This window comes from Triticum urartu, chromosome 2A (genome assembly GCF_056163025.1).
Source record: "Triticum urartu cultivar PI428250 chromosome 2A, HENAU_Tu73, whole genome shotgun sequence".
Taxonomy (NCBI): Eukaryota; Viridiplantae; Streptophyta; class Magnoliopsida; order Poales; family Poaceae; genus Triticum; species Triticum urartu.
The window spans coordinates 214,230,327-214,250,132 of NC_141874.1; the positions used below are offsets into that span (position 1 = coordinate 214,230,327).

General features: G+C 45.3%; 1 protein-coding gene and 1 pseudogene across 4 annotated transcripts; one reads left to right on the plus strand and one right to left on the minus strand.

Annotated features, from left to right (window-relative positions):
• Positions 1 to 7,105: 7,105 nt before the first annotated feature.
• On the minus strand, positions 7,106 to 9,864 carry LOC125536834 (hexon). 4 transcript variants are annotated; one of them, XM_048700111.2, is made up of 2 exons: positions 9,775 to 9,864; positions 7,106 to 7,882 (listed from the first exon to the last, which is right to left on the minus strand). In XM_048700111.2, exons 1-2 carry the CDS (start codon positions 9,841 to 9,843, stop codon positions 7,397 to 7,399), a joined length of 555 nt encoding a protein of 184 aa, XP_048556068.1. In that variant the 5' UTR covers positions 9,844 to 9,864; the 3' UTR covers positions 7,106 to 7,396. The 4 variants fall into 4 exon arrangements, with proteins under 4 accessions (XP_048556068.1, XP_048556069.1, XP_048556070.1 ...); XM_048700112.1 differs by having other exon boundaries at positions 9,566 to 9,810; XM_048700113.2 differs by having other exon boundaries at positions 9,570 to 9,788.
• An 8,174-nt stretch (positions 9,865 to 18,038) lies between these two features.
• LOC147984617 (uncharacterized) lies at positions 18,039 to 19,380 on the plus strand (annotated as a pseudogene).
• The last annotated feature ends 426 nt before the right edge of the window (positions 19,381 to 19,806 follow it).

Genomic DNA, 19,806 nt, shown 5'->3' on the forward strand with positions numbered 1-19,806 from the left:
AATAAAAGACTATTTTGAACATGTTGATATGCCCAAATACAAGAGAGTGCTAGGAAAGAGGCGCCCTTCAGGTCAGTGAGCAGCTGCCAACAGGCCCCGCCCGCCATGGCCCCGTACCTTTTGTGGGTAAAGTGGTTGCTCCCCCTCAAAAGGCGCCTCCCCTCCCAGATCCGCTTCAGGAGGGGCAGGGTCAGGGGGCTAGGGCTAGGGTTCGTCCTGGCGATAGCAAGTTCATCAGATCCAACCTGGTGTGGGTGCAGAAGGACAAATTTGCTTCCGGAGAGTTCACTGCAGCAGATTGCCACCCGGTGGGAAACTCGGATCGATTGACTGTTCCAAAAATCTTCTCCTTCTCTCGAGATTTCTGGTCGAGGAGATCGGGCAAGATCCCGTTCGCCTCCATTGTCAAGATGGCGGGGGGAGGGAGAGATGCTAGCAACCGTGGAGGGAGATACGGCTCGGGGAGGGGCCGCAATGGTCGCCCTCCTGCCCCTACCCCGATGGGGCAGGATGGATCTGCTCCGCCGCCTATTGTTTCTCAGGCGCCTTCTGCGCCACCCAATCTGTCAATATATGCTAAGCCCCCTCTGTTCCCAGTTGGTTCCGCTCAAGCTATGATACAGACAGGGGGACAGATGTATAGCTGCCAGGGGGGTTGGAATCCTCAATTGCAGCAGATGCAGCAGATGCCACAGTGGGCGAATCAACAGCAGTTCCCGTTTCAGTATTTGCCTCCTACTCAGATCTTTCCTCAGCACTTCCCCCCTCAGATGCAGTCGGTCCAATTTGGAGGGAGCGGATCATCCACTGGTGGTAGCGTGCAGAGCAGTCAGCCGGAATCCAGCAAAACTAAGAAAAAGAAGAACCAAAGGAACAAGCAGACTACTCCTACTACGCCAAGTGATGATTCCTCCGCTTACAATGTGGATCCTAAATTCATTAGAGCGATCTGCTACAACTGTGGCCTCCCAGGTCACTTTATGGGAATGTGCTCCACTCCTAAAGTCCGTTTCATCTGTAAGACTCCAGGTCACCACATGGACAGTTGTCCTACCTGGTACAAACCTTACCCTGCTGCTATGTACTGGGGGAGTGCCAACAATGGACTAGGTTTCTTCCATATAGAAACTGGTGGGAAAGAAGACTGTGAGTGGCTTAACTTTGGGAATGTTGGAATAGTCTTAATTGAAAAGGGAGAGATTACCGAGAAGGAGCTGGGTCTTTGTTTTTCTAATATGTGGAAAACCAACTGGCACTGGCAGATCAGGAAGTATGATGAGAAGAAGTTCATTGTCAGGTTTCCCCCAAACAAGAAGATCAAAGATTTAGTGGAATATCATTCCATCAACTTGAAGAAGGAAGGGGTGTCTATATCCTGTAGCGACTGGAATGGGGAAATGCTAGCTTATGACACTCTGGAGGAAACTTGGATTGTAATTGAAGGACTGCCACCCAAGTGGATCTCTTGGAATACTATCTCTCAGATTTCAACTATGCTTGGGGTTCTTGTTAATGTAGATTGGCACACTATTTTCAGGAGCTTTTATTAGAGGGTGAGGATAGAGGTGGTTGTGAGGGACCCTGCTAAGATTCCCAGAGACAGAATGGTTGAAATACATCATGAACTCTACTTGCTACAATTTACAGTGGAGTCTGAGTCTGTTAGTGGACATGAATCAGATAATCCTCCAGGGCCTGATGATAACAACAATCCCTCTCAGAACAAGCAAACTGAAGAAGAGTTTGATTCCAGTGGTGATGACTTACTAGGAGAAGACATGGATACTGGGAACAGCAACTCCAACACCAAAAACAAGCAACAAGCCTCTGGGTCCAATGGAGCCAGGACCCTGCAAAAGTGCTCTACTCCTGCTCCCAGAGCCAATGAAACAAATCTGATCTCCTCCAAGATGCTTGGTGCACCTATGACCAAAAGCTACCTTGAGGCAGTGAAGAAGAAGCATAATGATACTTTGGGCACTCCTCTCCTTGAGCAATTTGAAGCTACTGCTGACAAGCCTGTCTCTCAGAAGTGCACCAATACCCAACAGGTGTGGGGGCCTGTAGTGGCTTCCAGAATTAGCACCAGGAACATAAGAGATGGCAGGCCAGCTCTTCAGAAAGCTCAGGAGCTGAAACAAATTAAAAACTTGGAAAAACCTACTGCTAGAAAAGGTACTTATAACTCTTTTGCTTGCTTAGATGATTCTCTATTAATTAGAACTGCAGAGTGCTCAGGTATTAACTTGGGGACTAGCAGGGATAATATTAGAGATAACATTTCCAATATTAAGAAGATAGAGCTAGATAGACCCTCTAGATTTAATTCTGAAAATCCTGATGTTTTTTTACCTACTAGTATTGATATTACTGGTGAGGAATTTAATGATATTAATGTCAATTCTGGGACTGAGGTTGAGCCTGAAGATGGGACACATATTAATGTGTCCCCTGAAACAGACTCCCCCTGGATTGAGATTAGCAGAAGAACTAACTCCTGTAGAGGAAGGAGGAAAATTGATTTTAGTATTAAATGATAGGTATTTTCTGGAATATTAGAGGGCTAAATGGCCCCTTTAAAGTGGACAAATTGAAAGAGCTCATTAGAGCCAATAGTCCAGATATTATTTGTATTTCTGAAACCAAGAAAGAAGAGTTTACTCTTCTTCAACTTGAAGCCTTTGATCCCAGAGCTGAATTCATTTGGAAATGGCTCCCTGCAGTTAATACTGCAGGTGGGATCTTATTTGGATGTAGGCTGGATAGTGTTGACCTAGTCCAGTGGGATTTACATAAATTCAGTATTTCATGCATTCTTAAAAATAAACAAGACTCCTCTATTTGGAGACTTGTTACTGTTTATGGTTCTGCCTATGATCAGTTTAAAATGGATTTCATTAATGAATTACACTCCTTGCTGACCAGCTGGACAGGGCCTACCCTGGTGGGGGGTGACTTCAATCTAATTAGAGAGGCCAGCGATAAAAATACTGGTCCTATCAATCAGCACTGGGCTAACCTCTTTAATGATTGGATTAATAAATTTAGCTTATTAGAACTTAAGATTAATGGGAGGAGATACACTTGGGGCAACAACCAGGATACCTTGGTGATGGCTACTATTGATAGAGTCTTTATGTCCACTGATTGGGCTGCTGCTTTTCCTGGAGTGCACCTTAAAGCCCTACCTAGGCTAGGGAGTGATCACACTCCTTTGGTGCTCAATACAGGTGCTTTTCCCATTCCTAAGACCAAACACTTCAGGTTTGAAAAATGGTGCTTAGAGGTAGAAGGTTTTAGAGAAGTGGTTGTTAAAGCTTGGACTACTAAATGTCATTTTAAAAAGGCAATAGATATCTGGCAGTTCAAGATTAGAAATGCTAGAAAAGCTATCAAGGGGTGGATGGTCAATTATGAGGCTGAGCAGAACAGGAACAAACAAGCCCTGGTGGCTGAGTATAACTGTCTAGATGTTTATTCTGAAACTAATCCTCCTTCTCCCCACACTAACAGAAGAATCAAAAAAAATGCAGGGGACCTGGAAGAAATCTGGAGGAAAGAAGAGATTAAGGCCAGACAGAGGTCCAGGGAGAGAGATATATTGGAAGGAGACTTAAATGCTGGCTACTTTAAAGCTGTAGCTAATCAGAAGAGGAGAAAGAAGCAGATCATGGCGCTTGAAGGGAATGCAGGTACTGTTACATACCCTGAAGGTATCATGAATATTGTTGTTAATTACTATAAAAATTTATTTGGCTTTCAAGATAAACTTGACATCAACCTGAAAAATGACTTTTGGGGAGAGGATGAGAAGGTCTCTGATGCACATAATTGCATTTTGGACACCCCCTTCTCTGAAAAAGAAATTAAGGATGTTGTATTTGGTTCATCTGCTGAAGGAGCTCCTAGCCCAGATGGATTTCCTTTTTATTTTATCAGCAATTTTGGGACCTAATTAAAGGTGACCTATTTGCTTTGTTTCATGATTGGGAGAGGGGTGATCTAGACTTATTCAGACTCAACTTTTCCCTGCTTACTCTAGTCCCTAAAGAGGCTGATGCCACTAGAATGGAGAAATTTAGGCCTCTTGCTATGATTAACTGCAGCTTTAAAATTTTTGCTAAATGTGCCACTAATAAGTTTGGTCCTATCTGCAAAGATTTAATTTCTCTGAACCAGACAGCCTTCATTAAAGGCAGATTCATTGCAGAGAGCATTATCACAGCCCATGAAATTATTCATTCTGTGCACTCTAGTAAACAGTCTGGTTTTGTGTTTAAGCTAGATTATGAAAAATCTTATGACATGATAAATAGAGAATTCCTAATGGACATGATGCATAAAAGAGGTTTTAGCCCTAAATGGCTGAAGAAAGTGGAATCTCTTTTATATAGAGGTTCTGTTGGAGTCAATATTAATAATAGCAACAGTGACTTTTTTGTTGTTGGGAAGGGGGTGAGACAAGGGGACCCATATTCCCCCTTGCTTTTCAATTTAGTTGTTGATGTTTTTACTAGGATCCTTGTGAAAGCCTCCAGGAATAATATTCTGGAAGGTCTTTTCCCTAGCTCCAATCCTGCTGGCATTATTAGTATGCAGTATGCAGATGACACTTTGCTTTTCTTGAGTAATAACACTTCCCATGCCAGAAACCTTAAATGGTTACTTTCTTGCTTTGAGCAATTATCAAGTATGAGGATCAATTTTCACAAATGTGACCTAGTACCCATTAATGTTAGTGGAGATGATGCTAATATTTTTGCTCAAATCCTTGGGTGCAAGATTAGTGAGTTTCCTACTAAATATTTGGGAGCCCCCCTCCATCACAGAAAGCTTAAGAAGTGTGAGCTCCAACCTACTATTGATAAAATTATCAAAAGAGGAGCGGGATGGAGAGGGAGATTACTGTTTTCTGGCAAGAGACTCACATTAGTGAAGACATGCCTTTCTACTATTCCTAGCTATCTTATGGGGATTATTAAATTCCCAAAGCTTACTGCTTTTGGGATGACTATGAGGGTCACCATAAATATCACTTGGCTTCCTGGGGCAATGTGACCCTACAAAACAGCATGGAGGTCTAGGCATCCCTAACATTGCGGACATGAATTTATGCCTCTTAGCTTCCTGGATTAAGAGATACTCCCTCCAGTCCTTTTTACTCTGCATATTAGGTTTGTCTGAAGTCAACCTCATCCAACTTTGACCAAGTTTATACAAAAAATTATTAACATTCACATAAAAACACATTTATTATTAGATCCATCTCGGAATATATTTTCATATTATATTTATTACATGTTATAGATGTTAATATTTTCTAATATAAATTTGGTCAAACTTAGCAAACTTTGACTTCAGTCAAAGCTAATGTGCGGAGTAAAAAGGACCGGAGGGAGTATTTCCAGGATGAGGGCAAGATTTGGAAGCAAGTAATTGATGCCAAATATAGAACTCGCAGCCCTAACATTTTTACCTGTTCTAGTAATGGTGCTTCCCCCTTCTGGAAAGGGATCCTGTGGGCTGCTAAAGCCACTAAAATGGGATATTCTTGGATAGTGGGTAATGGCAATAGCATTAGATTTTGGGAAGACCAATGGATTGGGCATACCACCCTTGCTACCCAGTATTGGGAGTTATACAGTATTGCCAATGATCACGATGCTTCCATTAGTGAAGTATGGGATGGCACTAACCTGAAAATTACTTTTAGGAGGTGTTTTGACCAAAAAATGCTAGCCATTTGGCATGGTCTATTTAGTCGCATTCGTGATGTTGTTCTGGAGGATAAGGAGGATACCATCCTCTGGAACTATGAAGCTAAAGGAGTTTATACTGTTAAATCTTTATACAACATTATTAATCTTAGAAAGATTCAGCTAGGTAACTTGACAGTTATTTGGAAAATAAATGTCCCCCTGAGGATTCAGATTTTTCTTTGGCTTATGGCCAAAAACAAACTGTTAACGAGAGATAATCTGCAAAAAAGACAGCAGGTAGAGGATGTTACCAGTCTTTTCTGTGGTGAATCTGAATCTGTAGATCATTTATTTTTTAACTATGTCGTTGCGATAGAACTGTGGAGAGTGATCTCTGATATATCCAAGAAGCGAGCTGGAATGTCCATTGAAGACATAATGGCCTGGTGGTTTAATAACAAAAATCACCCAGCGGACTGCATGTTACATTCTGTTGTCCTATGGTCGCTATGGAAATATCGTAATGACATTTGTTTCAATCATGTACCCTGGCTTGGGATGCAGGTTTTGTGGAGGAAAACTGCTTGTACTCTCGGCAGTTGGATGGTTCGATGCTCTGGCCCTGTCAAAGAAAGGGTGATGTGCTTGGTGAGAAATCTGGAACAGGAAGCGCGAGCCCCTCCACTTCTAGTGTGGCCAGACCCTGGTTAGGCCTGAGGCAATGCTCGGAGGTGCTACTTAAACTGTGAAGATCTCGAGATCCAGTGACTATGTTCTTTGCTGGTTGCTGGGGGCTGGTTGTTAGTTCCTTCTGAGACTAGCGTTTATCTCTTTTAGCTCTAGTTGCTTTAGTGGCTTGAGTTTCACAAATTCTGCCCTTTTTGAGGCTCTTTATTTGAATTTGCTGGGGCAGCGTGTGTGCTGTTTATCCCCCCGCGTGCTTGTAACGAAGATTGGTGGTTCTGGGTTTCATTTGGTAATACAAATGGAGCCGGGGCGAAAAGCCCTTTCCCTCTAAAAAGAACATGTTGATATGTTTGATTTAAACAATTGCTATGCTTGATTTTATTGTACTTGGTCTTCGGCAGACGAGATGGGGCAGAAGATGCGGCTACCTGTTGGACGCCCGGCCGGCGCAAACACAAATCTAGGCAGACACGGCCTCATTACCATCCCGAAACAAACAAAATCCGAATAAAATGGACGTCCGTGGTTTAGGGTCGTGCGGTTGGAGTTGGCCTAAGAGCATCAACTCAATTCAAAAGTCTAGGAGTCTTATCTGCTACCCCCTCCGTTCGGAATTACTTGTTTCGGAAATGGATGTATCTAGAACTAAAATATATCTAGATACATCCATTTCCATGACAAGTAATTCCGAAGGGAGGGAGTACTCCAGAAGCGCGAGGTTTTCCGAGAACTACATTATATCATCCATTGACAATTTGACATCTAGCTTCTGACGGGAAATGCTTTTCATAGACTACCTTTCCACGCATCAGAGCACATGAGCAGGAAAGCTGACCTAAACGGGATCGCGACACAGAGGGATGCAGTCAGGTGGATGAAATGATTGTGCTCACCAAAGATGGCATCGTACTGCCCTCCAAAGGCTTGCACAAAGAAACCCAAGATGCCCTCCAGGAAAGGGCAGCAGCAGCAGCAGCAGCAGCTTTGATTTCAGTCATCTCCCGTTAGGGCTAGGCAAAGGTCTCCGACAGCTTGGAGAAACCCAGCTTCCTGAGGCGGCTGCTCATCGGATTACCGCACCTGACATCCACCACCTCGACGCCATGCACGTTTCCTTTCTTCTTGGCCTTCTCGAAGTTGGGGCTCCTGTCAACCAGCGCGCCATCCGAGTGCAGCATCGGGGAGCTGGACTTGTTCCGCTGAGAGCTCCTCCTCGTCTTGCAGGCTTCTTCAGCGCTCACACGGTCAGCTCTGCCATTGCTGCTGCTGCTGGAGACACTGGACGAGCTCTTCCTTGGGATGATCTTCCGGGGGCTAGCGCCGCAGGGCACCCAAACCGGACTGCTTTGGCGTCTCAGGCGCGGGGTGGCAGCTCCTTGCGGCGCAACCTTGATGGCCTCCAGTTCTCTCGTCATGAGCGAGCCGATGGTGCCGGTTGTGCCCACTTTGATGGCGCCTCCCTCACCGTTGACAAGCTCGGCGGCGCACGGCATGATCTGTTTATGAGAAGAGACTGGTAACTGGTTAGGCTCTGTCACAAATGAGGAAGGTAATGAAGCAAGATTTACTGACAAGAGAGAAGACAGGGGCAGTGTACTGCAAAGGTGAAAACACTATACCAGGGACAGGGAGAAAGTTGCATGACAACTAGGATGAAAATCATGGTGTTCTCGCCATGCAAGATGAGAGGTGTATAATAACAGACACTTGCCTCCATGATTGCCACTTGAGAAAACATGGAGAATGATAGGGCTGTCATGATTATACCACTAGGGGAGTAACATGCATGTCATGGCAGTCAACCCCTTTCTGTTCCGAGATGAGGACTAATGGTATCCACAAAACAAATCAGCCTAGTTTGTGTTTCTAATTCAAGAGTTATCATGTCCACCCAACAAATCTAATCAATTCATTCTCCTAATGCAAGAGTTATGACAAATTTAACCGAATCATTGCAGAAATGACACCTTTGTTCCGATAGAATCTGATGGGCAGTCACATCATGTACCAATACGATTTACACAATAAAAACACTGTAGATATGCTTAAGAACGACACCACTTTCCCCAGAAAAACTGATATATTTTTTCTGCACAACGTTGAGTTGAATTACATGATGCGACCGAGCACCGACAGTCTGAAACTAGTAGGAGTATAATACATTACACTAGTACCAGAAGGAGGAAGCAAATGGACAACCAATGCAGTGTTGACAAACAATTACAAGGATTAAGAAAAATCTCAGCATGCTTTCAAAAGTATAGCTCATGTTATCTAAGCCTCTGATTGAGGGCCTTTTCAGGACAAATTGACCAGCATCTGAGGTGTCAAGATGCACTAGACACAAACATTTTTATCCCCTTTTCTCAAATGCTTTCTGCTCCTTCTTTTCTGCCTTAATTTCCTCAGTGCATCTACTGATGCCTACCTTTAGACCATGTACTGTATATCATGTAGGCCTACTTCTCAGACAAAAATGTTTTAGCTTACAAAAACTAATAAGTAGGCCACATTGGTATGTTATCCCCTTTCAGAGAAGTGGTAGTACTACTAATAAGTAAGTATAATGATTTTTAGCACCAGCAGCAGCAACAAGAAACAAATGGCATCAAGCATCACTTGATGGGATGCCAACTGGGCCAAAGCAAAGAACCTACCACTTCCTTCCTCCTGCCGCATTCTTTTTCTGCATATCTATTCTTGGATACCTTGGGCTACTGGTCTAGTGATTGATTAATAATCTAATGCGGCGCCAAATCATGTGGCAGCGCCGGCCAAACTCATTAATCTAAGGAACACTGAAACGGACGAACACAGGAACTGGAACAGAAGATTTCCTTGAGAAGAAGCACCAGACGAGCGGCTCTGGTCAAGAGCTCTCCATAACACAATCTTGCTAGTTAAGGAGAAAATGAAGAAATAATGGACAAGTCTACACACAAGTGACAATTTGGGAGAAGAAAAAAACATTTGGAACCACAGACAATTAGCAATCCGGGACAGATTCGAGGGAAATGGCACCAAGCCAAACCATCGCAAGAAGAAATGGTGAGAGGGGCAGGACCTCTGGATTGGATCCCCAAAGGAGCTCTCACCAACAATCTTTCTTTCAACCCCCAACAGCACAGCCGTTCGAGATATCACACAAAGCAACGAGATAAAAGGATGCTGCGGCGTACCTACCAGCCTTCTGAATCTCGAAGCGCTTGAAGATCTTTGCGCACCAGGAGGAGCGTGGGGGGATAGAAGAAGCGAGGAGAAGGGGGGCAGCTTCTGGCCAGAATTGAATTGAAGAACACAAGGGAAGGGTGAGGAGAGGAGATATCGACAATGGGGTCACACCAAACGCCCTGTGTGTTTTGAAGACCGCAACCTATATTATTATTACCTCGCCCGCATTTATTGCCTGCCTCGTTCTTCTTCCCTCTCCTCTCTTCTCTGTCATTTTGTTTGTCATGTGCGCCAGGACAACGCTTGTCTTTTCTAGGACGGCTTATCGGCGAAAGACGAGTGGTGTGTGGTCAGGGGGCTATTTGCATGTTGCACATTCTTGGAAATTTCTAATTGAGAACTCCTCGATGAAGACGTTATTTGTTGAAAAGGGTACAAGTGCAATTTATGTGCTCTTGGAGCAACTCCAACGCACAACCCCAAACTAATGAGGTGGCATACAGTCGTTTTTCTTTTATGCGCTGGTCATGCGCCCAACCCGCAGACGCATCTGGTACGGCCGCCTGAATTATTTTGTAAATGAACTTTTTGTCCACCGCGGTCGTAGTTCATGCCAGCGATCATAGTTCATGCCGCCAACAAAGCCAGCGGCCGACAAATGTATGCCAGCCTATAAAATGGTCAACCCTCAAGTTTTCACGTCGGCAATAAAGCCAGCGGCCGGCACACTAGCCAACGTTTAAAATGAACAAGTTTTCTCACTCGCAATAAAGCCACCGGCCGGCACACTTGCCATCCTTCAAAAAGAGCGACCATAGTCCATGGCCGAGGCCTCCCTAGTTCAGGCTGTCTTGGTCGAACTTCTCCTTTTGCCGGTTCGCTAACCATTCTCTTCGGGGACATGTTGGTCAAGTTCACGCTCATGATTGCTAGCACCACCTCTTTTGCTTTTGGTGTTGGCATTGGTGGCCTCGATCACGAGCTTCCTCCTCTTGGCGACCTCCTCCATGTCAAGCTTCTTCGTTTGGAGCTCCAAGTATATCTTCATTTCTTTCGCTCTTCCTCTCCTCCCTCACTTCCTTTTGATTCATCATGTTGTACGAAGTTTCTTGCCCCTCGGCCTCTTGAGCACATCTCCATTCCCAGCAACAGTTGTCGGCCCTCCTTTCTTCTTTAGAGCGGCATATTGATCCTTGAACTTAGGACAATCTTTGATGAGGGACCAACAATGGGTGAGAGTGAATGGCTTGTTCTTATGCCAAGCCTGAAGACTTCCAAAGATTGGAATGCTTACACAATAAAACAGATGGGCACAGATGTAATAGCGAAGGACACAAGATGCAACAAACATGAACATGGCATAGCAATGAAATAGAAGGGGTCATGCCAAGTCACCCATGCCTAGGCCACTCACAGGACGGGCTTCGGCGCTCTCAAGCGCGGCACAATACTTGTTGCATTCTTGTTGAATGAACCCCCATCTCTTCTGTATTGAGTTGATGCCATGGTTGCTCGCAAACTTGTAGGGCGCAAACTTCCTCCGTTCGTGAAAGGTTGTATGAACTCTTAGCCAAAATACGGATCCTTTTTGTTCAACACCGGTCTTGGGATCTTGGCCTATCTCCATCCAACTCTCGCAAATCAAAGTGGCCTCTTCTTTGTTGTATGATACCGTGTGAATGCTTTGCTTCCTCCTTCGTGCCCCGGCTCTTTGGGTGAGATCATGGATAAACAATGGCTCACCCCCAACAACATAGTCGTTCGAGATATCACACAACGCAATGAGATAAAAGGTGTTCCGGCATACCAACCAACATTTTGAATCTTGAAGCGCTTGAAGATCTTTGCGCACAAGGGGGAGTGTGGGATAGAAGAAGTAAGGAGGAGTAGTAGGGAAGCTTCTGGCCAGAATTGAATTGAAGAACGCAAGGGAAGGGTGAGGTGAGGATAGGAGATATCGACCATGGGGTCACACCAAATGCCCTGTGTGTTTTGAAGACCGCAACCTATATTATTATTACCTCACTCCCATTTATTGCCTGTCTAGTTCTTCTTCCCTCTCCTCTCCTCTTCTCTCCTCTCCTCTCCTCTCTGTCATTTTATCATGTGCACATGTATATTTTTTCTCAAAATACGAGAGTGTGCGTATCATTCATTAAAGAAGAAGAGGGAAGACTCCCCAAATCCACGGTTACAACATTATTTACATGTTGGAATTATCCGACACCACCTAATGAGTCATAAACGAACTACTCCTCGTCGTCCCACATGCCGTCCCCCACCTCAAAACCTTTAATATTGCCTTTGATTAGGCCCGCCCCCTGCGCGCGTGTTCATGCTTGTCTTGTCTTAGGACGGCTTATGGACCAAAGATGAGTGGTGTGTGCTCAGGGTGTTATTTGCATGTTTCACATTCTTGGAAATTTCTACTTTATTTGTTTCTAAATATATGCCAAAAAGATTTCAATAGAGACTACACACAGAGCAAAAGAAGTGAATCTACACTTAAGATATGTCTATATACATCCGTATGTAGTCCGTATTGAAATCTCTACAAAAATTAGAAACAGAAGGAGTAACTGAGAACTCCTCGGTGAAGACATTGTTTGTTGAAAAGGGTACAGGCGCAATTTACGTGCTCGCTAACCACATTTGCAGCCGGCTGGCCCCAACACCCACCCTGGAGGACGGCCCGGTCACCGACGGATAAAAAACCCGACCCAGTCGGACCCCTCATACTGGCATCCCTCATATCCAACCCAAATCTAGGGTGGATATGGGCTGGCCCGGGCGTGTCCGTTGATGGTGTCCTAGATTAGGGGGTACCAACCTACGTGACCCATAGTCCATGGGCCGAGTTTACGGCCCGCTGATCTCCAAAAGGAAGGACTACAGAAGCAACGAATCCTGGCGTGATCAAGACGTACATCGCCGAAGACTTAGCGTATACTTCAAGTACACCTCTAAATATCTGCTAGTCATTCCTAGTTGGCAAATGACCATATGTAACCCTAGATACCACCGGTGCCTATATAAGCCCAGGGGTTTCGTCCTCCATGTCGAAAAGCCCACGCTGGCCCACCCCAACCCCATATTCATCCCCATCTGCTCCCCGAATCAAAGCCTAGCCACTTAACTCCATTTCGCCCCCAAGCTCTCTTCTGGCGATCTCTGACCTTCTCTGGCATGGCAGGCTACAGATCCGACTCCAACCACTCTTGATCTGTTGATTGGAGTGTCGTCTCATGCAGAGAGTAGGAGGCTATGGCCCTCCTCACTCCCGGGAGGAGTGCGCCCGGCCTATCTTAGATTTGGTCTGGTGGGAATCCATTGCGTCGACGCAACTAGTGCTCGGATCAGCCGGGGCAAGAAGCTCAAGGTCCGCTAGTAGCCCCTTCTCCGGCTGGGGGAGTACGATGGTTACAGGGATCGGTGTGCCCTCCAAAACAAGTAGAGGAGTCGGGAGCATGAGGCTACCTCGCTATCGATGTGGCTGAGGCGGAGGTGGCGGCGCGTGCCGCCGCACAAGAGGAAGTCATTCGTTCCCACATCCTCCAAAAGCGACTGAGGAGGAACACGTGCACCCTCACGCGAGAGCAAGCTCGTGCGGTCCCTGCCATGGCCGGACCCCCCCCCCCCCCGCGCGCGCCCGAAAGAGGAGAAGGAGGACAGGGATGGGGCGGATAGCTCCGACGAGAAGGAGATTCGGCTTGATCCATATTGTGTCTTCGACCGCTACTTTCGCGACAAAGATGCTAAGGGTGCCAGTAAGGGCAGGAGTGGAGGATCTTTGTCTATAGCATAGTATGTATGTAGAACCTGCCAAAATTTGGTAGTCCGATAACATGTATGATGTAGTAGTCGGGCATCCGACTGTATTGGAAGTTTATTATGCATGTGTAGTATGGATTTGGAGTCTGCTAATTGAGGTACCCAAATGTAGGAGCGAAAATTTAAGGTGTGACCAGCCATTGTCTGCATATGCGCACGGTCGCGTCGTGGACGTATGAGGGGTCGGCCTAGCTATATGTGCTGGTCATTTAAATCAACAACATTTTCTGCGAACATACAACAACAAAACAAAAAAACTTAAACATGCACATTGGACAACATGTCAATCCCTAAGACATCAATCATAGCGAGTATGCTATATGGAAATGATACTAAATGTGGCATCCTATAACCGAATGCAGATCTAGCATACCTTGCTAGCCTCCACGTAATATCGATCCCCAGACTTCACTTTCACATGATGTACATGTGGAAAACATGCATTTACGTGGTGTAGCATAACATCGTCCATCATCATACCTGTAAGTGTTTGTTGTAACAAGGTGAGTACATGGTGTACTACGCAAGTCACATAACCAAAGGTACTCACACCAACAACAAATTAGGTCTGGAAGGGATAATTGGTGAAGCTGCAAGCACCTAAACATCATACTACAACTTACGTCTAATTACTCCTATAAAGGATGCTGAAGTACTCGCCTCCTTGGGGGCTTCGAGGGAAAAAGGGCCTCCGCGCCATTTTTTTCACGGAGGCCTTTCAGGGGCTCTCTGCGCCGTCTGATCTTCTCGTACGACACTCATCGGGTGACCCGCTCGAGTGTCCATGACGACTGGACCGCAGACTGATACGTCTCAAACATGTCTATAATTTCTGATTGTTAAATGCTATTATATTATCATTCTTACATACTCTGGCGATCATTTTATATTATTTTTCTGGACTAACATATTAATCCAGTGCCACAGCGAGTTGCTATTTTTGCTTGTTTTTTGTTTTGTAGAAAATCAATATATACGAAGGTCCAAACACGACAAAACTTTTTAACGCTTTTTTCTAGAACATAAGAGACCCTAGAAGCTTCGGGGAGAGACCAGAAGACCCACGAGGGGGCCACAAGCCATGGGGCGCGCCCTGGGGGGTAGGGTGTGCCAGGCAGGTTTGTGGGTCCCCTGATGCTCCGTTTGCCAAAAGCATATGTTCCGACGTGATCCCATCTAGAGCCCTGTTCTGACACTCTACCGGAGGGGGGAGGGGTCATTTGGGGGGGGCATCTTCATCAACCTTGTTGCCCCCAAGGTGATGTGTGAGTAGTTTTTTTAGGACCTACGGGTCCATAATAGTAGCTAGATGTCTCTCTCTCTCTCTTTTGATATTCAATACAATGGTCTCTTCGGAGACCCATATGATATAATTCTTGTGGTGTGTTTGTTGGGATCCGATGAATTATGAATTTATGATTAAATTGTTGATGAGGAGCATCCTATGGACATCACCATGTCAAGAGTCCGTTTGTCAAGTGACACATGCGTCGTCTACTTCATGCATACAAAGGTGAATCATCTCCTTTACACGTGTCCACTTGTACCCTTCAAGGATGGTATACTACTTGACCCCTCTGTCGTGTGCATACATAGGTGTGAGCGGAGCTACACATTCATCGAGGAGGAGTCCAAGTACAGGAGAACAACTACACCATCCAAGTGGGAAGCCTGGAAGCGGAGAAGGAACCGTCGAAGAAGAAGGCAGAAGTTCCCAGGCGACCCTGTGCGCATGGGCCTCCCCAACCCCGTGCCCATGGGCCTCCCAGTCTAGACGGTCTTGAAGACCCCGTGCACACGGGCATGTACCGTGCCCACGGGACCCCCTATCCACGGGCCTCACAGACCCCGTGCGCAAGGGCTAAGGCATCAGGTCCCTAGATACCCCATGCGTACGGGCTCCACTGACCCTGTGCACACGGCCCCCCTGAGTGTTGATGCGGGCTTTGCCCATGTAATCCCCATTTCGCCCTTGCTTACCCCTTCATCCCTTGGACCTATATATACTCCTCTTCCTCCTCCATTTGGACTTAGCTAAGAATAGATCTAGACATTAGAGCTTAGCTCATGTACCTCCCCTTGTGGGATTCCTCTTGAGAGAGAGACACTCCATTGGAGTTCAAGGCCTCCATTAGAGAAGATCCCTAGGGATTCAAGACCCCCTCAAGAGAAGGATCTATCTAGATCATCGAGACCTCATCTCCTTTGGATTTGAGATGAACTTTACTATGTACCCATGTTCCTCTTGTTGTTTATGTACCTTTGTGGATCTTGTGTGGATTTGAGTCTAGTGGATGTGTGATTGGACTTGTTCGTGAGTGTTCTCTTGTGTTTTCCCCTTTGTGTTCCTCTTGTTCTTGGGGATTTCCCCTCTAATTCGTGAAAAATCTCCACTTAGTGTTCCACCCTAAAACATTATGGTATCACGAGCCAAGGTTTCTCACGAAATTGGAGCCCCCTCCTTGTTTCTAGCCTAATTTTTCTTGTTCTTGCCCAATTTTGAAAATCCCCACAAAAAGACGCATAGCATTTTTTTTGATTTGATGTTTCTTGTGAGTTTTTGTTCATTTCAATCCATGGATCTGATGTTTAACAAGTACATCTACCTTCTATTGCGTACCCATAGCCCAATTTTTCTTTATTCCTCTCAAATTTGACTTTGGAATCATGAAATTTTTGTCCACCCCGTGCCCACGGGCCCTAGACCCCCTGAGCACGGGCCCCCGATACGTTCCTGGAGACCCCATGTCCACGGCCTTTGACCCCGTGCGCACGACCCCCCTACAAACCAGCAGCAACCGCTTTACATTTTTGGCTATAACTTTCACTCCCGAACTCCGATTTGGGTGTTCTTTGGCTCGTTGAAAAGCTAGCGACGTGCCCAAGATACTCATCTTGGTTTTACCACCATTTGACTCCATAAAATTTTGTAGAATTTTGCATCTTTTGCATAGGCCTTCCGCCATAACTTCCGCACCACCGCATAAAACTTCCGCAACCTAACCCATTTTGGTTCTTATTGCATTTGTGGTTGTTTGAGTTGTGATTTGTGTCTCCTAAGGTGTTTAGGCTACTTAGGGACGGTTACATCTTCCTCAACCACCAAATACTTGTATCATTCCATCAACTACATCCACCATAACATTCCGCATCGTCGACGACCATCCATCCTTTGAGATCATCTTCAACCGGAAGCAAGGCCGGTTACCCCCGACTTCGTGAAAGGTTAAGTGTGACGAAGGTATCCATTCCATCATAAACTTTTCCTTCCTTGCCATTACATCTTGATAGCCCCACCATCTTTGCACATACCTTCATACCTATTTATACTAGCTATCCTAGTATTGTCGGGCTTCGCGAAAACTTGTGCACCATAGTGATACGATATCATATTGTTGCATCATTGGATATATCATATAGTGCCAATGTTTACTCCTGTGCATATCTTGTCATACTTGTCTCATATGATTGGTTTAGGCTCCATAAGCAAAGCGGAAAGGAAGAGAAGAAAAAAATAAAAAAAATGTTTAAGCAAGAAAAGAAAGATCATAAGCTTATAAGCAAAAGAGAGTTGAGCATCAAAAGAGATACGTGTGCATGAGGATACATGGAATAGGACACATTTAGCTTGCATACATATAGGATGATGCCAAGTGGTGAATCGTGCCCAAGTGTGCAATCAAGCTAGTGCTCTACTAGTGTTTGTGCCACATGTGCTTAGTCTTCGTTAGGTAATTTTGTATTAATCATCCTTATTCTTGCACAAGCCCCATTATCCCACTATGTGTGTTTCTTTATTGCCCTCCTCTATATTTGTGATCATTTGCTTTGCATTTTGAGTCCTTCGGATTTATTTCAACATTTACAATATCTTGGACTTCAATTTGCATGAATTTGTGCCACTTGTCCTAACCAAGCCACTCGATAAGCTTTACTTTGTAGGTGTGAGTGAACAAGTCTGGTACTAATTCCTCTATTCTTTCATTTTATATTGAGTGACACGAGATACATCCATAACTTTAGGAAAAGGTAGCTTGGTATTGTTTATCTAATTTCCTACTCACCTTTTCTAGAGTCTTGTGTGATGGATAAGAAAAGCGCATCATCTCCGGTCTACAACCACGACGATGAGTTCGATGCTCTGAAGAACTTCATCGATGCCAAGATGGACAAGCACATGGAGGAGCTCAAGGTCCTCATCAAGAACCGCAAGTGGTCTTCCTCATAGTTGAGAAGACTCTCAAGTGCAAAGACTCCCGAGCTACCATCTCCGGTAAGTACATACAAGCATCGACATCGACAAGACAACGAAGCTCAAGGCCATCAAGGGTGACTCAAAAGAATGGAAGAGCAGCCTTCCGAGAGCATGTTGGCTTATCTGCCAACCCCGTGCACACGGGCCTTCGACCCCCGTGCACATGGCCTCCTGCAACCCCGTGCGCATTGACCATACAGTAAAGCAGCATCAGCCCCAAGACTACGACTTCTTCAATAACATTGGCATATTTGCCAAGTGACTTCAAGGCATCTTCACGTTCGAATGTACGGCATCTTCTCCTACTCCATGAGATCAAGTCCACTACTTCCACGAGCTACTTCGACTTCACCGACGATGATGAGATTCCATTATTTGGGACTCATGACCCCGAAGAGTACCTCAACTGGGAGCGCAATATGGACGACTACCTCAAGCTACACCAAGTCCATTCCGAGGATAAAGTGAAGTGTGCCACAAGAAACTTCCATCACTATGCATCGACATGGTGGCTTCATAGACCTTCGACAAGCTTCACCATGACTTGGCCCAAGATGAAGAAAGCGATGAGGCGAGAATTTGTGCCTTCCACCTACATGGAACATCTTCTACTCCAATTGGAGAACACCATACAAGGATCCAGGTCCCTTGACGAGTACTTCAAGAACATGAAGGAAGCCTTGCGACGAGCCGGCGTGGACGACCCCATTTCGATGAAGTTCCACTTCATGATGGGATTGAACAACGACATCTCCAAGACTATCTTCCTGGAGAACTACAAGTCCCTCGACGAACACTACATTGGTGCTCTCAAGGTGGAGCAAGAACTCATGAAGGCCAAGTCTACTCGACCCCAAGCACACTTCGCGACGACTACGACTACGGAGCAACTCAACAATCAAGATTCGGAGGTGAGCGACACGGTGACGAGAAAGGATGGGAGTGATGATGTGCCATCTTCGGCCTTCATCCATGACGAGAGTGATGATGTTCCATCTCTGGCCTTCATCCACGACAAGAATGATGATGTGCCATCTTCAGCCTGCATCCATGACGAGAGTGATGATGTGCCATCTTTGGCCTTCATCCACGATGAGAGTGATGATGTGCCATCTTCGGCCTTCATCCATGGTGATGACTATGAGATGGTTGAGCATGGGATTTTCCCTTCGACCACGGCGACGTATGATGACTTTAGTGACTTGTGCCACCATATTGAGAGTGGGAGTTACTTCACCACTAGCCCCATATATGACGAGTCGCTCCAATTCCCATGTGAGGAGAGCCACCACCACCACTACTTGGGTGATTTGAGTGACTCCACCATATGTGACATTGAGTGCACCTACCTTGAGGGAGTGAGTGAGATACCACCACATAGAGAGAGTGAGGTAGTTGATAGGGCATGTGAGGCCATTTCAAGTTCTAACAACTTAACCTCTACCTCTATTGTGTCTTCTCATTTGGTGCTAGATCCCATATACGATGACGCGGCGATCTTCGACGACTACATCCTTCATTTTGGCCATGGTGGACTATGATGCACCCCTACATGGTTCCATCACGATGATGACGTTGACCACGATTTGGTCTTTGCCACCTCACCTACACCACATGAGTGGAATGAGAAAGGTAACATAGGTGAAGGTGATTCTCTTGTCCCACTAGTGGACATCCTTGATATTGATTGCTTGCATGATGTTTATTCACCTATTACCATGCTTCACGCTAGTATGATTTCCCCATGCGATGATTTACCCATTTATGATGAGTTTGATGATTTTCATGTGGATTCTATTAGTTGTGATGCCATGTTACATATGATTTCTTGTGATAATTCTCTTGGTCACATCATGTTTGATAATCCGCTTGACTTGTCATATGCTATGCATGAGATCACCCATATGTCATATTTGCAATCTCATCGTAGTGACTATGCATATGCCATTAAAATAAACTCAATTTGCACATATTGCATAGATGACAAGCCCATGGTTATTGGCATTTGTTTTTCTTGTGATGACATTGATATGCTCCCTTTGTATCATTTATCTCATATGCCATGCCATGACCACCTAGCTTTGGACATGCATTGTTTGCCATGTTGTAAATTTTCTCCATGTTATGTTTCCGCTATTGAACATGAGGAGACCCCCATAGTTT

Excerpts from the sequence above, each read along its gene's own strand:
- LOC125536834 (XM_048700111.2), bottom strand. The coding sequence starts at position 9,843 with ATGACAAACAAAATGACAGAGAAGAGAGGAGAGGGAAGAAGAACGAGG. Across the intron at positions 7,883-9,774 it reads AGGCAATAAATGCGGGCGAG|ATCATGCCGTGCGCCGCCGA; the intron begins GTAATAATAATA and ends TCTCATAAACAG.